Genomic DNA, 25,232 nt, shown 5'->3' with positions numbered 1-25,232 from the left:
TCCTTTTCTCAATCAATTAGCTAGAGTTAGCTCATGTGCTTCCCAACTAAGAACCCAGGCTGCTATAATTTGTAAAGAGTAATGCGCTAATTCCTGATATGATCCACTGAGTCTCCAACAGTGAAACAGTCCATGTGCAACCTCCATCAACAAACTGGAAAAATACTAATTTTTCAAGAGAAAGCTCTGAAGGCATAGGTAAGGTTAACTGGTCAAGTAGGTTAAGTAAGACATACAGAATAGACAATATTGATGGAGTGCAAAATCCAGATGAAATTTAAAAATACAAAAGTGTATCTGAAAACAGTACTTAAAAATCTGGATTTCCCCTCTCGTGGCTGAAATCTCTCAAAAAACCATCAATAAAACACATTTACCTTTTCGAGCCTAGGAGTAAGCTGAAACATCAAACTACAAAATAAGATGGGAAATGTGCAAAAGCAGTAAAGACGGAGCAGGAGGAGTGTGGGAGGACACATGATTATAGTTAACACTGCTATAGGGTACATTTGAAAGTTGTTAGAGAAGTCAACCTTAAGAGTTCTCATCAGCAGGAACAAAACAAAACAAAACATGGTTTTGTATCTATATGAGATGATGAACGTTAACTGTGATAATCATTTCACAATATATGGAAATCAAGTTATGCTGTATCCCTTAAACTTACACAGTGCTATATGTCAATTATATCTCAATAACGCTGGGGAAAAGTGAAAAACTGGTTCTAGGAGAGTATTTCCTAACATCTAGGTAGTTAAAAAAACATTTTGGTCACTTTTCATTTATTTCTAATTTTACTGGAGTATGGTGAAAGATACGTGGCGTGTAAAGTCTCTATAAATTCTTCTCCGGCAAAGTACAGCTTCATCTTTGTGAATTTTACGCACAACTTTATGCATACATCATTATACATATGACATATGCATATATATACGACACACATCATTATATATATAAATGCCACATATATGCCATTAAAATCAAGCTACTGATTCCCTTTTAACCAGAAATTTTAGGTTCAGAAGTTTAATTACATATTTTTGGCCTGTTGTCACATGCAGTTAACTTATTTTTGGTTGACTACCTTTAAATTAAAAGAATACCTTTCCTACAAAGGAAAGTATTGAGTAAATTATATAAATTAATATTTTTATTTATTAATTGACTATCTTACTTCAGTGTACTTGGCAAATGTAAGTCACCACCCAGGAACTGATATAACCTTATGACTTGGTGCACAAAGACGACTCACATATTCAAACTGGCCCAAAATACACATACACACACACACACACACACACACACACACACACACTCTCTCTCTCTCTCCCCCCAATTTTTGCAGTTTTAAAAATTTCACTTTCAATGAAATATTTTCAATGTTTACTGAAGAGATTAATTTCCAGTAAGTCACCTTCCAAACTTGAAATATTCAGAGCCCTCATTCTGAGACCCACTGGCTTTACTCATTTGTACAATCATGGCTTCTTGCCTTCAAAGGAAGATTCACCATGCCCAATGAAAACCATCCTTGGGGCGCCTGGCTGGCTCAATCGGTAGAGCATACAACTCTTGATGTCAGGGTCATGAGTTTGAGCCCCATGTTGGGTGTAAAGATTACTTTAAATGTATGTATATTTTTTAAAAAGAAAGAAAATTATCCTAGCACAGGCATTAGTTTCATCTATAATTTGGGAGGAAGCCTATTCAGGTCCTGTTGCTAAATTAGGGTATTTCACAATTTTATATTGTCCCCAAAAGGCAATGGGCGGAAAACACCTGCTATTCCTCTGTGCATTCACTGACTGAAGATCTTTCAGGGTGTGCGTGAAGCCAGTTTTCTAGCCATCAACAACCATTCCCCAGAACTTGTCATTGCTATGTGTGCTGTACTCTGGCTTAATCTTCACAGAGATGGCTCCACTTAGCATCATCGCATGGGGACAGAATTTTATTAAAGGCAACCACTATCAGATGTCACTTATGGTTTCTCCTTTTTCCTCCAGGGAATTCACATCTATTCTCTGGTCTCCCATTTCAACTCTCAGCTTCCTTTTTTTTTTTTTTTTTTTTTTTACTGTTTATTTATTGAGAGAGACAGAACAAGCAGGGGAAGGGCAGAGAGGGAAACAGCATCCCAAGCAGGCACAACGCTCAGCACAGAGCCTGAAGTGGGGCTTGATCTCACAAATAGGAGATCATGACCCGGCCAAAGTCAAGAGATGCTTAACTGAGCACTCAGGTGCCCCTCTCTGCTTACTTTTTATTAACTCTCTAGGATCAGAGGTGTCAGGTCCATGATAATCCACAGGATTAGAATTCAAGATTTAGGGGCAAAGGCCAGAAAGACATGTGAACCACATCTTACAATCCAACCAATAGCTACAAATCTTGCCTAAAATCACTCTTGCAAACATAATTTAGGTGATGAGCACTTAGCCGTGATAGTGCCCTCCCACTCATAAGATTTTCATATTAGGGAATACATCCCAGAGGAAAGAAGACAAGACTGCATGGCGGGGGGAGAGGGGAGAGGTAGGACCCTTAAAATAGAGCTCCTTTATACTGCTTTGGAAATATTTTTTAAAATGCCCTTTGCACAGCCTGTGTATTCTCCATCCCTCATACAGGACCCCTTCTGGCCTAAGTTTCCAGTATCCCATTGCCAGGGAAACATTTAATTTTCAATGAGGAAAATCTCTGGGAATCTAAGTTCTAAGGAGTGACCTGCTCAAGCTAATCCAAATGGAAATCTCAGAACCCTGTGGGATCTCTATTTAGCCACCTAGTCTTTCCTAAATGGTCAAAGATGGAAATCTTTGGTTTACTTTTTGTTTTTGATTTTTACTCCTCATATTACTTAGTATAGTAAAATAGCACACATTCCAAAAAAGAAGAAAACCAGGCATAAACCTAAAAATCAGATACACCCAGAATCCCTTTCAATTCTGATCCATACACAAATATCAAAATGGTTCTAGAAATTAATGTTCGATTCTCTTGGCCTGCATTTTTTTCACTTCATATCATAGCCATATCCTATTTTTTAAAGAAATCTTCACATATAATAGAAAGCACTGCATAAAATAGATTACAAAGTAGCTACCGGGGAAATCGTGTCATAAAATGATACTGAAATATCGTTTTCCAGCCTAGCTTCTAATACTATAGCAGTTTTCCAATCTACTCAACAACAAGCCCACCAGTGTGTGCATTCTCATTTACTCTTTATTGCTAAAGAGCTCTACTTCACTCACAATCACTCCATAGCAAGTGGTAATTTTCTCAGATTCAAGTTGGAGTGCTTTCTGCAAGGAAAAGTGCCAATATTTGTTACTTATGTGACAATGTGTCATAAATGCCAGGTTTGAGTTTTTAATATGGAATTGCTAAGTAAAATATATGACTCATTGTTCTTTCTTCTCTAGAATGAATTTCCAGATACACGACAGAAGGCTGACTGCAAGCTAAGAAGGAAGGAAGGAAGGAAGGAAGGAAGGAAGGAAGGAAGGAAGGAAGGAAGGAAAGAAAGAAAGAAAGAAAGAAAGAAAGAAAGAAAGAAAGAAAGAAATTGAAGAGAAAGAGGAAAAAGAAAGAGAGGAAAAGAAAGAGGGAGGGAGGAAGAAATGCAAGAAAAAGGAAAAGGAAAGGAAAAAGAAATATACTCTGGCTAAAAGATTTCCAAACTCGTTACATTCATTCATAGGGTTTCTCCTCAGTATGAGTTGCCTGATGCCTAATAAGTTTAGAACTATTAATGAAAGCTTTCCCACACTGATTACACGTAAAGGGCTTTTCTCCAGTATGAGTTCTTTGATGTACAATGAGTCGAGCACTCAAGCTGAATGTTTTTCCACACTGATTACATTCGTAGGGTTTCTCCCCAGTATGAGTTCTTTGATGTTGAGTAAGGCATGAACTCTGCCTGAAGGACTTCCCACACTGATTGCATTCATAGGGCTTTTCTCCAGTATGAGTTCTCTGATGTACAACAAGAACGTAACTCTGACTAAAAGACTTCCCACACTGATTACATTCGTAGGGTTTTTCTCCAGTATGAGTTCTCTGATGCATGACAAGGTGAGAGCTGCGGTTGAAAGACTTTCCACACTCATTACATTCATAGGGTTTCTCCCCAGTGTGAGTTCTTTGATGTGCAACAAGCTGAGAGCTCCAGCTGAAGGATTTCCCACACTGATTACATTCAAAGGGTTTTTCCCCTGTGTGAGTTCTCTGATGGGCAACAAGTTTGTAACTCTGACTAAAGGACTTTCCACATTGATTGCATTCATAGGGTTTCTCGCCCGTATGAATTCTCTGATGTGCAATAAGTTTATAGCTCTGGATGAACGACTTCCCACACTGACTGCATTCATAGGGCTTCTCTCCAGTGTGAGTTCTTTGATGTGCAATAAGTTTGTAGCTCTGCCTGAAGGACTTTCCACATTGATTGCATTCATAAGGCTTCTCTCCAGTATGAGTTCTCTGATGCACGACAAGAACATAGCTCTGGCTGAAAGACTTCCCACACTGATTACATCTGTAAGGTTTCTCTCCAGTATGAGTTCTCTGGTGGGAAACAAGGTGAGAGCTCCGGCTAAAGGATTTCCCACACTCGTTACATTCATAAGGTTTCTCCCCTGTGTGAGTTCTCTGATGTGCAACAAGATGAGAGCTCCAGCTGAAGGATTTCCCACACTGATTACATTCAAAGGGTTTCTCTTCAGAATTTCTCATGTTTTGAGCAATGGATGAACTCTGGGAGGTTTTACTACAGTTATATTGACTCTCTTCAACAGGGATTCTCTGTTGTTCATTATGGGATATACTGTGGTTCAAAACTTGCCCACGTTCCTCAAAGTCAAAGGATCTTCCTTTGGCATGTATTTTCTCATGTATATTTAAGGGTACATCATTGCTAAAAGATTGAATACTGTCACTAAATCCATAGGATTTAGCCTCTGTTTGAGTTCTTGTAAACTGAATAAGGTGAATGTTCTGGTGGGGGTTTCCACATTCATTACTGTCACAGAGTTTCTCACTGTCATGAATCATCTGATGACTGTTAACAATAGGATTATAATGCAATTTTTTTACATGTGAGGCATGTTTATGAAAATGGTTTCTTATGGATATCATCTGGGGTGAAAGAAGACTGGGATTCAGACCACTCTTCTCCTCAAGTTCAGCATTTTTACAGACTCTCTCATAAGTAACAGCTTTCCTGTGAGTAAAGGCCATTTCCTTCAAAAGTCTCTCTTGTTTTTCCTGTTGCTTCTCCAACTGGTCCTTACAATCCCGACCTTCTTCACATGAAGCTAGCCAAGGATCATCTCTTGTCAACCTTTCTAGCTTCACTCCGTGGAATGGTTCGTCATCAAAAATGTTCTGCTTTGATGTTGATTCTCTTCTTCCAAGTGCAGTTGCCAAGTCTAGAAGAGAGCAAAATAAAACATCCTAGCCAAACAATGTTAGAGTTGGAATACTGGGAAAAAGCTGACAAGAAAGTATGCAAAATATAGGTGGATTTGTTTTCAGCTATGGACCTATAGCCTGGATTAAGACAAGAGAAGGGTGGGAAGAAGCAGCAAGCAAAGAACCACCACAGCCCATTGAGAACTACCAGTAGCCCAATAAAACCACTGGGGCGCCTGGGTGGCCCAGTTGGTTAAGCGTCTGACTTTGGCTCAGGTCATAATCACACAGTTCATGAGTTTGAGCCCTGCACCGGACTCTGTGCAGACAGTTTGGAGTCTGGGGCCTGCTTCAGATTCTATGCCTCCTCTCTCCACCCTTCTGCCTGTGCTATGTCTCAAACATAAATAAACATTAAAAAAAAAAAAAAAAAAAAAAAAACCAAAAACTATTTAATCCCAGTGTTGCTGAATAAAAAATATTTTAAATGCCAAATATCTCCATATTCCAAAGTAAGATCACCCATATAGAACCTACAAAATAACAAACAATTGTGCAAACCTTAGCAAAAAAACAGAGTCCTTTCTACCCTCTTTAGTGCTAGACACATGCTCACTGAAGTACAGGATAGTATCTACGCTGCTAGAGGCACGAAACGTGCTCGAATAGTCTGTGTCAGTAGGACATGGGCAAACTACTTTGTGAATCAGGAAAAAGAGTGAGAGCACTGTTATCCCAGGTTCCCCAAATGCTTTAGAAGCAATTATTACGGCCTGATGGATTCCTGGGGTTCCAAGTGAGAGAGAATGGAGATCAGCCCGGAAGCAGAAGCCCGTGTGGTTACTAGGTGAAGCAACAGAGAGTACCTCTGGAAAAAGTGGCAACGTATACAGTCTAATAGGAGTGGGAAATGGAGACACATGTGGCATGCCTGATGGGGATTTTTGAAACAAATCTTCAATATATGTACTGACTCCTAAGTGTCGGTTTCTCACCTGGATATGTATGTTAGGAAATGTTTGTATTCATCTCCTGGCTCCCATGAGGAGACCGCATCTGGTTTGAAAAGCAGATGGGGAACTAAACAGGATTTGGGGTGTTTGGGGCTGGGGACAAAAGAAAATCACTGCAGAATTTGGTCCCGGTCTTTGGCCTTTAGGAACCATGAAGACTGAACAAGCTCAAACCTGAGAAGCTGTACTTTTGCTACCCTATGCATTAAAATTGAATCTTCACTGGGGAATAAAAAGCACAAACACAGTCTATGTGTGGTCAAAATCATTCTGGCCTCCGAACTCCATAGTTCTCAATCAATGGAAATCATTTCAATACACAAACTTCGTTAAAGGGGACTGTGTTCTTACCCCAAGAGACCAGGTCCCTGTGGTTCTCTAGGATCACATCTCTGTCCAGGGTCCTCTGAACAGGGTTCAAAGTGCCTTCTTCCTTCTGAGTGAAGTCCACAGTCACAATTTTGAAGTTCTCTCCTTCCTAAAACAGGACACACATTCCTGCTCAGCTGGGCATCACTTCCTTCCAATGTTCATAAAGGAGGAAAAGACTGACAAAGGGAAGAAGGAAAACTTGATGGCCTGGAAACTGTCCTGAGGCTGTCAGTGTCCAAAGGATTCTAGTCAAGGTGTACAGGTGCCTTTTAGGGAAACCCCTTTGGGTTTTGGATGCTGGATCTGTTGATACAACCCCAAAGAGGAACAACAGATAAAAACAGATATAAATTGTTCTCTCTCTTGTTCACCTTGAACAAAATGCTCATTCTGATTTTTGCACTGGTGAATATAGAATTGCCAGTAACGAAGTCTCTCCAAATTCCCCAAATGGAACAAAACAGAGTCAGCATACTTTTTCTGTCAAAGGTGAGAGAGTAAACATTTTAGGCTTTGTAAGCCATAGTCTTTATCACAACCACTCAGCCCTCCTCCAGCAAGAAAGCAGGCACAAAAAATATATAAACAAATGGGCGTGACCGTATTATAATAAAGTTTTACTTACAAAAGCAGGCGGTGGGCCAGATTTGGAAGAAATGGGTTTTCTCATCTATCAAGAGCACAGGTCTGCATTTTAAAAATATATATCTAATCTGACCATCTGCCTTCTAAGCTGAGTTTATCCCATTTTTTTAAAGTTTATTTATTTATTTTGGGGGGGGGGGGATGGGCAGAGGGAGAAGGACAGAGAGAACCTCAAGCTGTGTACTGTCAGAACGGAGCCTGAAGCAGGGCTGGATCCCATGACCTTGGGATCATGACCTGAGCCAAAATCAAGAGTCGGACCCTTGACTGACTGACCCACCCACGTGCCCCATCCCACTTCTATTTATTAGGCTTAATCATTCCCAACTCATAGGGTTGTTCAGTAAATTAACTGTGACGATATATGAAAAGCTATTGGCAGTTTCCCGAACAAAAAAGAAAACGGCTGGAAAATTATTAAGGTTATCAGGTTTGAGAACTCTAAAAAAATTAAGTGACAGCCAATGTGACTGTTACCCTGAGCTCTCAGTCCTCCGACGACAGTTCTATTTTGTCCACACTCAGAGCTGCAACGTAGAGCCTTTAAGAGACAGACGTGCTGTGGTTACTGCCATGGAGAGGGGGGCTTGGACTGCCTCCTCTAAGCAAGAAAGGACCCGTTTCCAAGCCTACTGGGAAGGAATTTTGATCCAATAAAGTGCTGAGGGTGATCTGTATTTAGCCAAAGGCAGCAAAACCCAGGGAAGTGGAACGCCACTTGCCGCTAAAGGACTTTCTAGATAGACGTGGTATCCTTAAGCTGTGTTCGTGAATAGGACACACGGTCCCCGGAAGCCCGTGAAACTCCACGCAAAATGCTGCCGCACCCGCATTTTTCTAAGTCAGGACCTGTAAGTTTCACCAAAATCTCAGAGGGGTTCATAATTAACCCAAAACGGCGTTCAGAAATATCATTCGCACACCGCCACCCGTGTTGAACGTGGCTCTCTAGGTACCGGTTTCCAAGCTCCAATCCACACTTCCTTTTTATAAACACTCCCCTTCACTCTTCAGTGTAGGTCCCTTTAATATCAAGCTTGTTCACATGTCAAATAAATAATGCCGGATTAGATTAGCACCGCTACCCCCACTCCAGCCCCGGCTATATGTTCCGAAGGTCCCACGGGTTTCTCTCCTAAGACTCCCCACACCGTTGAGTCTGCTCATTTGTGCAACGGCCATCTACGTCACTAGGCTGCAATCCGTGAGGGCAGGGGCAGGGTATTGATAGTTTGCAAAGCGGCTCAGCATATTGGTGTACCGTAGACAAGAAACACATACTCGGCAAATGATTTCAATGAGTGAATCTGTAGTCTCAACAGACTTCACCATCGATCAAAATAATCTGACTTTGGGGCCAAATTCTGGTTTAGGTTCTCTCTCACACCTGGATCTCATCAGGCCTATTGCACACCCATTTGAATTTTTTTTTCTTAACGTTCATTTATTTCTGAGAGAGAGAGACACAGAGCACGAGTGGGGCAGGGGCTGAGAGTGAGGGAGACCCAGAATCCGAAGCAGGCCCCAGGCTCTGAGCTGTCAGCATAGAGCCCGACGCGGGACTCGAACTCACGAACCGTGAGATCGTGACCTGAGCCGGAGTAAAACGCTCAACCAACTAAGTCAAGTGGGTATCCCTTATCACACACCCATTTGAAAAGCTTTTCGATGTGTGGATACTGGCTTTATCCCCACTTATTCTGTCCTTCCTCTCACCTGCCCCAAACCTCCCACTCCTCAAAATTCCTTCCCGAGCCCTTCAACCGTGCCCCTGGGAACTCTACTTCTGTAGTAACGAAATCCTACAGCTTCAACATCGTTACCAAACATTCCCTCTACATCCCTGTGTTAATGGAAACCTACACTTACCCCCTCCCCCGCAAAGACCCCTCCTCTGCAAACCTCACAGGCTCCGGTTCGCTCAGCATCAAAGGGGGAGGGTGCGTGTCCTCTCAGCTACACTGAAACTCGCGCCATTTACCTTACTTCTTGGACCTTTGTCCTACCAACCCCTTGAACACCAAGCCCCACCCACCGAAGACTTACAATACCTGGGATTTACCCTCTACTTCGAGAACTTGTATGGTCTCAGCCTGCCCTGTCTCTAGCATCTGGTTGTAGAGGTCCCTGACAATCATATGAAACTGAGTGACGTCAACGACGCACTTCCCGGGCGGCATCAGGCTGCGAACTATTCTCACAAGGCCCCTGTGAGAAAATAGCAGCAGCGGCACCATTTTTACAGACGAAGAGCTAGAAGGATAGAGAAACGAACACGTACGCTTGAAGTCGGAGGCTGGGATGCAGCCTCAACTCTGCCTAACACGTGCCCTCAGGCATCGATGCCTCGCGCTGGCCCAACTCCCGGCCCTGAGAACGGCTCTTCGGCACCCCACTCTCAGCGTGAGCCCCCAGACCTTGAGATCCCCAGATCCCTTGAGACACTTGAGAGGAATCCCCCTCTCAAGTCGCACCCATGGAACTGCCCACCTCTGATTACAACACTCCGCATAATCTCTCCCTCTCTCTTCTCGTGCTTTGACAGTCTGGGGCCCTTCCTCGATTCGAGTATCCCCTATTACTGTCTGCTGGTCTATATTCTTTTCCTTTCCATTCGGTGCCCCTGTTATCTTTTCCATCGTAATTATTCAGTGTAGAGTCCAGGGGGCATTCCTTTTAATCTTTCTACTGGATATGTTCAAAAATCCCCCTTCAAATAGTATCTTGCCTTATGGGACTTTCGCTGAATGTACCCTGGCTGCAAAAATGAATCTGAATGTCAACGTATGACCAATGGAAAGAAGGTTCCGGAATGCCACTGGGAAAGAGAACTCACAAAAGCAGCTGGATGGGACAGTATTAATGGTCTCTACCTCATAATGATGCCTTCAGACTGGCCAGCAACCCTGTTATACCTCCTGGAGCTGCCTGTCTCTCATAATACAACACTACTGTTTTCAGCCTTCTCCACTCACGTCAGGCACCTACCTCTCCATTCCAAGTGCCGCCCTCAGGCCCCACCGATAACGACCAGATTGCTCACAGAGAAAAACCCAAGCCTTCGAAGAATTCCCTCAGCCCCATTCTTCCTGAACGGGTCCTTCCTCCTCTGTAGAGCCGACAAGTTCACACACGCCCTGAATGAATTTCTCTGGTGCTAATCAGGGACTCTGCTTTTTAGTTTGTATCTCCTCCCTCTCTTGATTAACTTATTTTTCTCCACTTAATCCTTCCCTGAAACCACGTAAGCAGAGTCAAATCTTTTTAATCCTTTAAAGAAAAAAAGGTGACATCAAACTGGACTGTTTCTGGTAGATCCAGCAATGAAGGGAGAGGGGCCCCTGGGGGGCTCAGTCGATTAAGCGTCCGACTTTGGCTCAGGTCACGATCTCGCGGTTTGTGAGTCTGAGCCCCGCATCGGGCTCTGTGCTGACAGCTCGGAGCCTGGAACCTGCTTCGGATTCTGTGTCTCCCTCTCTCTCTGCCCTTCCCCCGCTCTGTCTCTCTCTCTCTCAAAAATAAACATTTAAAAAATCTTTTCTAAATAAAAATAATAAAAAAAGAGCCCCTCCGCCTCAAACTTGTAGCTATCACTCTCTGCAATCTTTTACATGATAACTAACCAAGTTTTCGTAAACGATGCCCACTTGCATATCTGTCTCCTCCCTTTCTGCTCACATCCCAGGTCACTTCAGCCTGGCCCCTGCCCCCCAGCGGACATGCACATTTCTACATTTCCCAGGGTAAAGAGGGCCAACTCACCGGGGATGGAAGGGCCAGTGACCCGGCATCTTCTTTCTCAACCTTGATGATACTCTCTGGAGGAAGGAGAGAGTCCTGAGCAGGAAACAGACGAGAAAAAGGAAAATAACCAGGAAACTAAGTCATGGCTCGAGACCGCCACGGCGAGGAGGCTAGAATTCGACAAACCGCCTGTGTTCACACATCCCACCTACAAAACGTCTGCTCCCTCCCGTTGGGAAGCTCGAGAGAGAGAGAGACAGGGGACAGCTGGAGGGGCAATGAGACACCAGACACGGGCGTGAGATCTCTGTCGGTCTTCCAGGCCAGCCCAGCTACCAGCGCAACGGAGCTGAGTGATTCCAGGCACCGTGTGCGAGAAAAGAACTGTTCAACCAGGTGGTCGGAACTCCTGGATCGCGGAGTTGTAAGCAAATAAAACAGACTACAGTGCGACCAAAGAATCATAAAGATTCCAAAATTAACTTCAGAAAATGTTTGGCAACAAGTGCCACCAACAAAGGCACCATCAGTAAGAATCTATACTATTAAGATTTGTTCGAGGGGTGCCTGGGTGGCTCAGTCGGTTAAGCATCTGACTCTTGATCCTGTCAGGGTTGTGAGTTCAAGCCCCACGGTGGGCTCTACGCTGGGCGTGAAACCTACTTTAAAAAAAGTATTTTGGGGGCGGGGGGCACATGGGTGGCTCAGTCAGTTAAGCATCTGACTTTGGCTCAGGTCATGATCTCACAGTCTGTGAGTTCAAGCCCCACGTCGGGCTCTGTGCTGACAGCTCAGAGCCTGGAGCCTGCTTCGGATTCTGTGTCTCCCTCCCTCTCGGCCCCGCCCCTGCTCATGCTCTGGTTGTCTCTCTCTCTCTCTCTCTCTCTCTCTCCCCAAAATAAATAAACATTAAAAAATTTTTTTGACTTTTTTTTTTTAAGCCCTATTCTAGATCAGTAAGAAAAAGGGACCTTCAACACTACAAGGGACAAAGGAAAATGCACGTGCAACTCAACTATGAAGAAATAAAATGGCCAGTAAATATACAAAAAGATGCTCACCTCTTTTTTCTTTTTTTTATTTAAACATTTTTTTTTTAACGTTTATTTATTTTTGAGACAGAGAGAGGACAGAGTATGAACGGGGGAGGGTCAGAGAGAGGGAGACACAGAATCCGAAACAGGCTCCAGGCTCTGAGCTGTCAGCACAGAGCCCGACGCGGGGCTCGAACTCACGGACCGCGAGATCGTGACCTGAGCCGAAGTCGGCCGCTCAACCGACTGAGCCACCCAGGCGCCCCAGATGCTCACCTCTTTAAATCAGAGAAGATCAAGTCTCTATTTCTATAACTACCTATCTCTATATATTAGAGGCTATAAATTCACACTGATGCCCCTCATTACAATGCAGGAACACATGTGATTCTAGCCTTCCTGCTTTCCATTTTTGTACCTTCTCTGGCTCCCATTATCCATACCTCTATATCTGCTTGTTTGCTCAGACCGCTGTATGGAACCAAAATCCTGACCACACAGGGCATTTCTTCTGCCTGTTGTAAGGACTCCCACCCCGGTGGCCTACTAGTCAAGAGTGTCATATACCATCGGTGGGAGTTTAAGTTGCTAGAACATTCCTGCAGCACTGCACCCATATGCCCGTGCTCTCTCTCTCCCTGCCTCCCCTCCTCCCCCTCTCTCCTTCCCTCCTCTAAGTGCTGGAGCCACATCCATGTAAAGAAGGCCCCATGAGAACGCTCGGCTGCTAAGTCGCCTGCACAAGTACCCAGGACAAACACCAGGATGGTTAGGCTGCCTTACAACGGCTGCGTGGGCATTACTGAAGAGCTCCAGGGGCCAAGGAACAAAAACAAACAAGCCACACTCACAAAGCCAAAATGACAACGGCCCACGGGAGTCACAAATTTTGACACATGCAGCATGGAAACGTGGCTGCAGAGAGAAACCGCCTTCCTAATGGGCGGCAACGCACGGGGAGGCTCGAACCCACGAACCGTGAGATCATGACCTGAGCCGAAGTCGGCTGCTCAACCGACTGAGCCACCCAGGGGCCCACGATCAAGCAGATTAACACATCCAGCGTCTCGCACTTATGGGTTTTTTTTGTTTTGTTTTGGATGATAACACTTAAGATCCACTCTGAATGTTGAGGATGACGGGATAGGTAAGGCTCTGCCACCCTCTTGGCAGGGTTTTGGTCTCAGCCGCTGAAGGCAGGCAGGATCTTCCCTGGCCCGGCCGCTTCCAACGCGTAAGTCGTTGAAATCTCCCAGGTGATGGCCGACAGGGTGGCCGGCGGGACTCACGTACCGAGACTTGGGCTCCCTTGATTGCTCTCTCTGCCAAGGCTCTCATGGACATCCGTCAGGCCCAACAGCTCTTGTGCATCTTCTGATCATGATTAAAATGTACTAAAGGAAGGGAGCCTGGGGGAGGCCTCGGCTCAGGTCATGATCTCATGGTCCCTGAGTTCCAGCCCCGCGTCGGGCTCTGTGCTGACAGCTCAGAGCCTGGAGCCTGCTTCGGATTCTGTCTCCCTCTCTCTCTCTGTTCCACCCCTGCTCACGCTCTGTCTGTCTGTCTCTCTCAAAAATAAGTAAACATTAAAAAAAAATTTTTTTTTTTTAATTTACTAAAGGACATTCAGAGTTGAGAAGTGTGCTAGCCAGCGTCCAACATGGCCCTCGATGACCCTGACCTCCAGGAATTCACACCCTGTGCAGCCCTTGCACACGGTACCAGGGTGGGTCTGCATGACCGAGGAGTCACAGAAGTGACGGTGTGTCCCTTCTGAGATGACATAAGATACACCGTGGCTTCCACCTTGGTTGTGTGCAATTAAGTGCTCTCCCTCTGCCCTCCCTTTCTTAGATCCTTTGCTCCATGAGAAACCAGCTGCTGTGTTGTGTGCGGCCCTGGAGAGAGGTCTGTGTAGCGGGGAACTGAGGCCTCTCGTCGACGGCCACGGGAGCGAGCGAGCTGGCAAGGGGGTCCTCCTACCCAGTCAAGCCTTCACATCAGCCTGGGCCCACAATTTACTGCAACCCTGTCGGAGACCCTGAGCACCAGAAACATCCAGACCAGCTGCCCCCGGATCGCTGACCCCAGAGACTATGTGCGGTAATAAACGCTGGTTGTTGTTCTAAGCTGCGAAGTTTTGGGGTATGACGTCATGGATGGCTAACACGAGAAGGAAGATGGTTTTGCTTCTCCTAGGCAGCCTTGGAATATACAAGAAGCGTATTTCCGTCTGCGAGAACTAGGTCATCTTTGTCCCTAGCACCTCACGCGGGGCCTTCCGCTGGTTGGGCAATCAATAAATATGTGATGAAAGTGAAAATTATAATGAGCAGCTTGCTACTTCCGTTGTATGTTATAGAAGAAAAGAGCGAAAGGGCCATTAAGATTCTCAGAAAAACACCCAAAGTCGCTAGTTCCGAGTAGAACACCAGTGGTCACAATCAAAGCACGCTTTACCTGTAGTTTTGATAACGTGTGAATGTACGTATATAAATTTAAATGCATAACTCCCTCTAAAACTCTTGCCCATGGGTACACCTGACCCTTAAGCAACACCAGTTTGAACTGCCCAGGTCCATAAACATGTTGATCTTTTTAATAAATACAGCACAGTACCGTAAATGCGTTTTTTCTCCCTTATGATTTTCTTAACAACATTTTCTTTAATCTATTCTATTTTATTGTAAGAATATAGTGCACAGGGGCGCCTGGGTAGCTCAGTCGGTCGAGCGTCCGACTTTGGCTCATGTCATGATCTCGCCATTCACGAGTTCGAGCCCCGCATCAGGCTCTGTGCTGACAGCCCAGAGCCCGGAGCCTGCTTTGGATTCTTGGTCTCCCATTCTCTCTCCGCCCCTCCCCCGCTTACGCTCTGTCTCTGCCTCTCAAAAATGAATAAACGTTGGGAATGCAAGCTGGTGCAGCCACTCTGGAAAACAGTATGGAGGTTCCTCAAAAAACTAAAAAGAGAACTACCCTACGACCCAGCAATTGCACGACTAGGCATTTATCCACAGGATACAGGTGTGCTGTTTTGAAGGGACACATGCACCCCCATGTTTATAGCAGCACTATCGACAATAGCCAAACTATGGAAAGAGCCCAAATGTCCATTGATGGATGAATGGATAAAGATGTGGTATATATATACAATGGAGTGTTACCCGGCAATCAAAAAGAATGAAATCTTGCCGTTTACAACTACGTGGATGGAACTCGAGGGTATCCTGCTAAGTGAAATCAGTCAGAGAAAGACAAATATCATGACTTCACTCATATGAGGACTTTAAGAGACAAAACAGATGAACATAAGGGAAGGGAAGCAAAAAGAATTTAAAACAGGGAGGGGGACAAAACATAAGAGACTCTTAAATATGGAGAACAGAGGGTTACTGGAAGGGGTGTGGGAGGGGGGATGGGCTAAATGGCGAAGGGGCACTAAGGAACCTACTCCCGCAATCATTGTTGCACTAGATGCTAACTAACTTGGATGTAAATTTAAAAATGAAATTAAAAAAAATTTAAAAAATGAAATTAAAAAAAAAAAGAAACAAAATGCACAAAGATAAAAAGAGAGAAAGAAAAAAACAGACTCTTAACTGTAGAGAACAGACAGTTACCAGACGGGATGTGTATGGGGGGATGGGTAAAATAGGTGATGGGAATTAAAGAGTATATTTATTCAGATGAGCACTGAGTAATGTATAAAATTATTGAATCACTATATTGTACACCTGAAACTAATATAACACTCTACGTTAGCTATACTGGAATTAATAAATGAAATAAAAATTGAAAAAAAAATGAATAAACATGAAAAAAAAAAAAAGAATACAGTGCAGGGGGCGCCTGGGTGGCTCAGTCGGTTGAGCGTCCGACTTCGGCTTAGGTCATGATCTCACAGTTTGTGGGTTCGAGCCCCACGTGGGGCTCTGTGCTGACAGCTCAGAGCCTGGAGCCTGCTTCGGATTCTGTGTCTCTTTCTCTCTCTTCCCCTCCCCCACTTGTGCTCTGTCTCTCTCTGTCTCTCAAAAATAAATAAATGTAAAAAACAAATTGTTTTTTAAAGAATACAGTGCACATAATACATATACAAAATATGCACTGACTGTTGATGTTGTCAGGCTTCTGATCAACAGCAGGCTATTAGCAGTTAAGTTTGTTTTGTTTTTTGTAAGTTTTATTTCTTTATTTTGAGAGAGAGAGAGAGAAACCCAAGCAGGCTCCGCACTGTCAGTGTGGAACCCAACACGGGACTCGATCTCTCGAACCGTGAGATCATGACCTGAGCCAAGATCAAGGGTCAGACGCTTAACTGACTGAGCCCCCCACCCCCCACCCCGCGCCCCAGCAGTTAAGTTTGGGGAAGTCAAACTTAACTATGGATTCTCGACTCTGCAGGGGGTTGGTGTCCCTAACCCCTGCATCGTTCGAGGTCAACTGTACAGGGAACCAGATCCAAAGACATTTACAGCAGTGCTATTCGTAACAGCAAAACATGGAACATTAAATATCTGTGAACAGTAAACCCGTAAGTTCTGGGGCATGGGGTGGAAATCTGGGCACCAGATGTGCAAACTGGTATCAGACTGTCACTGCTCCCAGGCCCTCACAGTGGACAGAAATAGGAAAACACATGTGTATGTCTCTCTCCACACACACACACACACACACACACACACACACACACACACACCATTGAGACATCCATACGTCTCCATGTACTTCTACACCTACATATACTGAAAACCCCGAGTCACGTCGCTACCTACAACTCCCACCGATCACTAAGGTTTACTCCAGTGCTCTCTCTCTTACCACATCTGATTGTGAGAACACTGGCTCCCATGAGCCTTATTAGGCTTACTCATCTGATCAGCGCCCCCGTGGGTGACTAATCTCCCATTTCCACAGCCACTCCTTCTCCCGCACGGACACTCCTTGGCCCTCCTGGACTCTGACACGGGGGCTCTCTCGACCCTCCTTGGGCTCAGACTCTGCAGGTGGCCTCATCCCACTTGGACTTGGACTCCATGTAGATGCCCTTGACTTCCTGCCTTCGCTCTGATACCCCACCCTGGGCTCCCCCCTCCCCGCCGTGCACGGAGAACCTCAATCTTCTCAGGCTGTGACACACCACACTGGGATGTGTCCCCAACCCCAACACGGGTGCACTTCTCACCCTGCCTTGGCTGACACCCCAACCATGCTGGACCACCCTTGGCATGGATGCCCTCACTGCACTCGGGTTGTCCACACTGAGGCAACCCCTCTACGGAGGCCCTTCTCACCTGCCCTGGGCCCGTCACTACAAATATCTTCCTCCCCCAGATGGACACGTACCTCACCCCACTTGGGCTCTGATTCTCCATGCCACCTTTTTCACCCTGTTTGGTCACGATGTCCCCACACGTGGACACCCTCCTCACCCCAATCAGGCTGTGACACCTCACAGGAGGGAGCCCTCCCTCCCTCCACCACAGACGTCTACCCAGCTCGGCCCCATCTCTTGGCTTCAGGAATGAACCTTTTAGGAAGGGGGAAGCGAAATTCTAACACTTTTCAAGAAATTAAACGTTTTCAAAGAACGTTTACTGTAGGAAAATGTTTTCGATCGTTGATTTCCTAACTTTAAAATTCACTGCACAAAAGTAGAAAAATATAGGTAAGTAAATGAATACATAAGGTCCCTCGGAGTGTAACTGACACTCTCTGTTAACTGACGTGTTAATAACCTTCTAACACATTTCCTATAATACACACTGTATCTTTTTTAAAAAAGACAATCATTTCTAAATGCCATTTACTGAACACAGATCCCACATATCTTTGTATGTTGGGACGCGTGTATCGTCCCATCAATGGCCACAGTATATTCCGTTTCACGGCTTTACCGTAACTTTAATGCTCCCCTTGCATGGCCACTTCTCACACATTCTTCCCAATTTTTCATTCCCAAGCAAACGGTGCGCTGCTGGCCAAGGGGGAACGAATCAGTACTCTAAAGGCCTTTGATATCAGGATGCCAAATTCCTCCCAGAAAGAGTTCTCTGGGTTCAAACAGCGAGGAGGTGGGGGCGCCCAGGTAGCTCAGTTGCTTAAGCGTCCGATTTCAGCTCAGGCTGTGATCTCACGGTTGGTGGGTTCGAGCCCGGCGTCGGGCTCTGTGCTGGCAGCTCGGAGCCTGGAGCCCGCTTCGGATCCTGGGTCTCCCTCTCTCTCTGCCCCTCCTCCCCCTCGTTCGCGCTCCATCTCCGTCTCTCTCTCTCTCTCAAAAATGAATTAAAATTAAAAAAAAAAAAAAAAATTTTTTTTTAAATAGGGAGGAAATGCAGGGAGCCTCCAAGAACGTATAGAGGATAAGGTCAGGGGAGATCAAGAGCTCCCAGGACACCGCAAAGGGAACGAGGACAGCCTCCGGAGCCTAGAGGGTCGGGCTGTGGGGCCTGGGTGCGAGCAAGCTGTGGGTCTCCTGGAGGAAGGGGAAGTCCCACTCACCTGCGCACCGGTCTTCAGGGGCCCTGGGGGCTTCTCATCCCGCTCTTCCATGCTCTTCTTCAGGCACAGGCAGGGGCCTGAGGGCCTGAGCTGCAATGGTGCAAGAGCCCTGAGCAGAGCATCCTTGCGTAGGTCCCCTCCCTCCCCCCGCCCCGCCCCCCCAGGATTAGCCTCCGCTGCCAGGACGCCTTCCCCACGACAAGCGCGCCTCTAGAGGTTTCTGCCTGAAAAGCTGCGCACCCCTCTCCCAGGCCAAGACTCTGCAGCTCCAACCTGATTCCTCCGCTATCACAGGCCTCCGGACCTCCTGCCTGTAAGTCAGGCCCCAACACGGCCTCCTGCCCACCACCAACATCTGCAGTTACAAATCGGTCCCTCCCTGCCCCACTGGGTTTCTGGGAGCCTCACAGATGCCCAGCACTTCGAGGACCGGCTGGTGAGCACTCCCTCCCCCGAGACGTGAATCTGCAGCCCTAAACCAGCAGCATCTCTTCCTGGAGCAAGGAGTAGAGCTTCTGGGATTGATGACCTGGAACCACACTCCCAACTACATGTCCCACCCCTCCCAGAATCCTCCCCTTCCTTAACTAGGCCTGACCCTCCAGCAACCTGTCGTGCCCTGCCTCCCACTTTCTGCTCAAATAGCCAAGCACAGGCGCAGAGCTGGGCTGCACCTAGGACTCGGTGCCTCCACCGTTCTGGGTCCACTGGCTGCTACCAGAATAGCGCCTGCCCGATTCCCAGCCCCAAACCCTCCTGAGCCCCGAACGGGTAGCTCAGACTTGGTCCCTCCATCAACGTGGGTACCCTCGGCCTGAATCAGCAACAGAGCCAGGCCTGGGAGCTTCCTGACAAACACCAGCTCGTGCCAACCCCTCCGAGGCCCAGAAGGTGGACTTCAGCCGTCTTTCTGCCAACTCGATTGTTTCTGGGTGTGAGACTAGAACAGCCCCCTGGCAAATCCCACCCCCACACGCCATCTCGCCAACCCTACCCCCCATCTCTCCCTCTTACCCACACCCTTGACCCCCAGGATTCTCACTCAGTGTAATGCGGGTTCACCATGCAGCCATATCCTGAACTTGCCCACACACCGTCTCCTCCACTAACATCCACAGGCCCCTGCTTGAGCCACACCTGCCCAGATTCCTGTCCGAGTATCTTCCCGGTCACCTGCAGCCTAGGGAGATCCTGTCCTCCCGCCAACCTGGGCACCACCACGGGTGACTGGGGCGCCATCTGCACAAAGACCCCAGCACCCTCTAATACCCACCTCCAGGCTCCCGTTTCCCGTCCAAATACCCACGTGTATGCGCAGGGGGCCATGGCGCAGCCCTAATCCTCTGCAGCCGGGAATCTGCAGCTGCTCCCTCCACCCGCCTGGGCATCCTCAGGCAATACCAGGGTCCTAGGGCTGCCCATGCCTCCCCGTTCTGCCCAAGACCAGAGGCTGCGGCTCCAGCAGCGACTGGGCGGGGCCGCGCACCTAGGTTCCCTCCTCCTGCTGGCATCCCCGCGGATACACACGGAATCCACATCCCGGACCTGGGCCCTCCCCCAGCCTGTGGGTTTGTGCAATCCCTGCTCCTGAAAGGAGAAGACGCATCTCGCACTCTGCACCTCAATACCCGGGCTACCTCAAGCACCCACAAGCCTCTGTGAGGATCTTAGGGGCACCTGCGCCACGGCCTGCTTGCCACCAAAACATCAGAACACCCAAACCGTCGCTTGAGCAAAGAATTCCAGAGTCCGCCCCAGGACCTGGGCGCTCACCAGTCTGGAGGGTTCTCCAGCTCATGACAGAGCAGCTCCCACGGGAAGCAAGCCTCTTGGCTTCCTCCAGCCCAAATGTGGATCCCTAGATGCCACAGACTACAGCCCCTTCCAGGTCCAAATCTACAGCCCAGACTCTGTCCCTCTACCAATCTGGGCATTCTCGTGCCCGCAAGTGGAGTTGCCCCCAAGCAAAGGCCCTGGGGCTGTCTACTTCCCAAACGTGCCGGCAGCATCCGGGGTCCTTCCCCAATAGCTGTCAATTTCACCGCAGCTGTTGCAGCTCTGACCCTCCCAGACTCCACTTCTGTACCTCCCACCCAAAGTCTGCACCCAACTTGAACGTCCTAAGGCCCTGCACTACCCTGCGGGGGTCCCAGGATCACCAGTCCAAATTCCTGCTTCCCAATCAACACGCCCAGCCTGGGCAGGGAGCGCCCTGCCTAGAAACTGCCTCCAGGCCCTGGCTCCTCTTGCAACCTAGGAATCTGTAGTCCAACAGGGATTCTCAGAGAGTTCGCTCAGGTAGCACTGGTTCTTCTGGGGCAAGAATCTGCAACTCAAACCTGGTCTCTCCACTACCGGGGGCGCCCCAGGTCCCCAAGCCAACTGCCCAGAACCTCACCTCCCACGTCCTGCTTCCTATTCAAACGCCTGCTGAAAATACAGGAATAGGGGCAGAGCCCCTCTCCTCCAAATCTGCAATCGAGTACTCTCTCAACGCAGTCTTCAGTCCTCAGATCCTGCACTAAACCAGCCTAGCACTGGAGGAGGGGAAGCGGGGTTCTCAGGATCGCCCCACATCCCCGCATATGGCCTGTCTTCACCAACCTGGGTGTTCTCAGCCTTGGGACAAGAGCACCACCCTATCAAGCACTCGCGCACTCCCGAATCTGCAGCTGCACCAGGATCCCCACCTACTTCGGGACCCCGCAGAAGCGCCGCACGCTCAGGTCCTAGGTCGCCCACCTACACCCCCAAACCCACCTTCCCGCCTACACCCTGCGCATGCGCGCACGGGACCTCCAGCGCTGCCCCGCCCCTCACCGACCTGGGCGTCCACGGGCTCGCGGCCCAGGACCGGCCTGTCCCAGCTTCAGGGCCCGGCACGGCTCTGCAGCGGGACGGAGTCGGGTTAAGCAGCCCCCTGCGCCGATTCTGCAACACGACAGACTCGGGTTCAGTCAGTTCGGCCCCCTCCCCCACTCGGCATCCGCAGGGCCACTCGGCTGACCTCCGAGCCGAGGTGCGTGGCGACGGCAGGCATCCGCGCGCGGGACAATGGCTGCGTTTCTGGCCAAACCCGGAAGTGCGTTTGGGCTCGGCGAGCCGGGACTACAATTCCCAGAAGCCCCAGCGGCACGGGCGGTGCTTAGGCGGGGCTCCAGCTCCACCCGGAGGCGAGCGTGGGGATTACCGCGAGCCGTGTCAGGTTGGGGTACCCGCGGGGGCCGCGACTGTCTGTGTCCCCGTTTCTGCGCGGCGCCGAGACGGGCAGCGGGACCCACACGGCCAGGTCAGGGCTGCGATACGTGGGCAGTGGCCGACTTGGGAAAAGCTGGCCTGGGACCGGCTGGACGCCCAGGAGCGGCCGTGAAAACGGAATCCCCATGAAACCCCGCCTGGGACGTCCCCTCCTGGGACGGCTGCCTAGTCAGATGCTTGGTGCGCACCGTCTCTTCTTGGTCCTCAAGCCCAAAGATGGTGGCTACAAACCCGTTCGTTACACAGTCCGGGGAGCTCCTGGCGAGTCCTTCAAGAATCTGATATGTTGATATGTTCTTGTAGTTCATTCTAGTAAAACAGCAAGAGTCCTTTTGGTTTTTACATGGAGGTCTTTCCCTGCCTGTGAGACTTTAAGGATCGTACTCTCCCCCTCCTGATCTGTTTTGGCCTTCATCTTCTGGCCATTTTTCTCTCTCAGCTCCAGCCACGCTGGCCTTTCCATCTTCACCAGCAGCTCTGGCAGGCTCCCACCCCAGGACTTTTGCATACGCTGTTCATGCTGGCTGGCAGGCTCTTCCTTTGCCCATTCCACTGGATTCTTGCCATCTGGTCTTTAGGCAGATGTCACCTCCTCAAGAAGCATCCCCCCACCAACCATTGTAAACTTACAAACCCTTCACTCCCCCACGCACTCCCTGCCTCCCTTCTCATCATTTTTCTGTAGAGAATGCTGGAGTCCAGCTCCAGCAGGTCCAGGGGTTTCCGAAGGATGAACGGCGTCGGCGAAAAAGCGAAAATAAAACAAGACCAAAATAAAAAACTAACATAAAAACAAAAAAAAAATAAAAATGGACACAGACAACAACAGTGTGTTGAACTGGCCGATTTATTGTAGCAAACGTGGCATTATATTTGCTGGTGATCTCCTTGTAGCATACGTCATCTACGTTTTCTGGCATTACCCAATTCTCAATTGTTCGTTTGTGTCATCACCCAATAAGGAATACCATGATTGTTTTCTCATAACGTCCCCTCCTGCCCTTTGCTTATTGATTAATTTCTTTCATTGTTTTTGTTATGTGTCTATGCTTATCTATAATCTATAAAGTATTTGCTTTGCTGTTCTCATGAAAGGTCATTTATGTCTCAACACCTCAAGTGGAACAGTTACAGGGACATGACCTCTTGGTTGTTTCCCTGAACCATTCGTGGTTTTGAAGAACAAAAGTGTTCCCCTCGGTCCGAGGTGCCAGGAGGGGGCCAAGAGGGCCTTCGAAACCCACGCCTTATACATTCTCAGAGAGGCAATGCACCCAGGAACCAATGAACCATTCTGTCCCTTAACCGACTAGGTTCAATCATCATCTGGAATGCCTCCTGGGGGCCAGGTGGGCCCAGGGGTCAGAGTGACCTGAGTCCAAAGATACACTCCTTACTTACCGGAGTGGGGCTTTCGGATCCATACGTCTCTCCTTTACAGGCCCTCTTTGCTGGCAAATGCATGAGGCTATCCTTCCTGTCAGTAGAGAATCTCCATAGGGGGTGGCAAGGGCTAAACGTAAGGCCGCACAATTTCTTGGAGCCTTATCTTCTTCCCTAATGGTTCTTTTCCCAGGGGGCCTGCCGAGGGCAATTCCCCAACGGACAATACCCCAGGTACTTTAATAAGGCCAAATTACCTAAAAGCGGGAGGACAAGAAGCTTCACTGTCGGGCCGCCCTGCAGTCACCAATCCGTCCACAGCCCGGGCCTTGCCACTCAGGCTGGGATAGCTCGGCTTCCAGCAAGAGAATTTTATATATATATATTTTTTTATATATATATTTTTTTCATATATGTATATGAATATATATTTTTCATATATATGAATATATATTTCATATATATGAATATATTTTTTCATATATATGATATATTTTCATATATATATATATATATATATATATATATATATATATATATATTGTATGTATGTATTTATTTGGTCGGTTATCTGCTTTCACCACTGGCCTGTCAACTCCGTAAGGGAAAGGATTTGTATCTACTTTGATTAGTGCTGTAGCCCCAGCATCCTAAGGTACCTGCAATATAATAGATGCTCAATAAATATTTATTTTGAATAAATAAAGGCTCCTGGCCCTTTGTTAAATGCCTTAACATCTCATTAACTGCCTGTGGAAAACAGTGATGTTTATTCCCACCCCACCAGGAAGGAAGCTGATAGTTGGAGCCCTGCTGCGTGACAATATGGCATTTAAAATGGTTTTTTTAATTATTAGTATTGTTGTCAAAGTACTCCTGTAGTTTTCTTCACATAACTTCTAACCTTTAACAAATTATTGCTATTTGAAATGTAATCTCTACCCCGCCCCCCCGCTTAAATTCCTTATAATTGGTTATTGTGGTTGATTTTTTTTAAGACTTATGTTGGGGGCACCAGCATATTACTTAAATAAACAAACTTTGGGGGCGCCTGAGAGGCTCTGTTAAGGGTCTGACTCTTGATTTCAACTCAGGTCCCGATTTCATGGTTCATGAGATGGAGCCCCATGTGAGCTCATGTGGAGCCTGCTTGGGATTCTCTCTGCCCCTCCCCTGTGCTCGCTCGCTCTCTCTCAAAATAAACATTTAAAATAAAAATAAAAACTTTTACAAAATTAAAAATAAATACTTATTTTGGATCTGGTTAGCCCACTGAAATGTCAGGAATTCTTACAGTATTTCATTTGATCCTCTTGGCTTTTCCGGTGAGACAATCAGCTATAGATAATTAGTTCATCTCTTCCTTACTTCCTTAAAAGTATTTAAAATATTTTTTTCAGCGTTTATTTATTATTGAGAGACAGAGAAAGAGCACGAGCATGGGAGGGGCAGAGAAAGGGGGAGACACAGACTCTGAAGCAGGCTCCAGGCTCTGAGCTGTTTGCACAGAGCCCGATGTGGGGCTCGAACTCACAAACTGCGAGATCATGACCTGAGCCGAAGTTGGATGCGCCCCACTTTAACTTCTTATTGCATACATTTCAGACACAAAAGTAGAGAGACGAGCTAAATGGGTCACAACCATTGGGTACAGAGAATGCAAAGTTACTATTATTAGCAGGTATCATTACAAACCACAAGACCCACGAGAATTAACGAAAAGAAATTAACCACAGGCAGAAGCTAGAAAGGCATCAAATATGAAAGAATAAACATTTACGCACCATTCTGTGCCAGGCACTGCCATAAGGTCCTTATAAATGTTTCTCACTTAGTCCTCATTAGCAATTCTTACCAGGTTGGACTG

General features: G+C 47.2%; 1 protein-coding gene across 1 annotated transcript; it reads right to left on the bottom strand.

Annotated features, from left to right (window-relative positions):
- Positions 1-3,602: 3,602 nt before the first annotated feature.
- On the bottom strand, positions 3,603-21,873 carry ZNF180 (zinc finger protein 180). The gene is made up of 5 exons (XM_049620845.1): positions 21,549-21,873; positions 18,725-18,814; positions 11,208-11,282; positions 6,780-6,906; positions 3,603-5,432 (listed from the first exon to the last, which is right to left on the bottom strand). The coding sequence occupies exons 2-5, from the start codon at positions 18,773-18,775 to the stop codon at positions 3,697-3,699; spliced, it is 1,989 nt and encodes a 662-aa protein (XP_049476802.1). The 5' UTR covers positions 18,776-18,814; positions 21,549-21,873; the 3' UTR covers positions 3,603-3,696.
- Positions 21,874-25,232: the final 3,359 nt, after the last annotated feature.

The sequence above is a fragment of the Panthera uncia genome, assembly GCF_023721935.1.
Source record: "Panthera uncia isolate 11264 chromosome E2 unlocalized genomic scaffold, Puncia_PCG_1.0 HiC_scaffold_19, whole genome shotgun sequence".
NCBI classification, from domain to species: Eukaryota; Metazoa; Chordata; class Mammalia; order Carnivora; family Felidae; genus Panthera; species Panthera uncia.
This window is presented reverse-complemented; position numbering and strand designations above follow the sequence as displayed.

Bases quoted from the DNA above. Each gene is read 5' to 3' on its own strand.
- ZNF180 (XM_049620845.1), bottom strand. From the start codon at position 18,775: ATGGAAGAGCGGGATGAGAAGCCCCCAGGGCCCCTGAAGACCGGTGCG. The intron at 11,283-18,724 runs GTGAGTGGGACT...TTTCCTGCTCAG, and splicing joins CCCTGAAGACCGGTGCGCAG to GACTCTCTCCTTCCTCCAGA. The intron at 5,433-6,779 runs GTAAGAACACAG...GCTCTCTTCTAG, and splicing joins CAGGGACCTGGTCTCTTGGG to ACTTGGCAACTGCACTTGGA.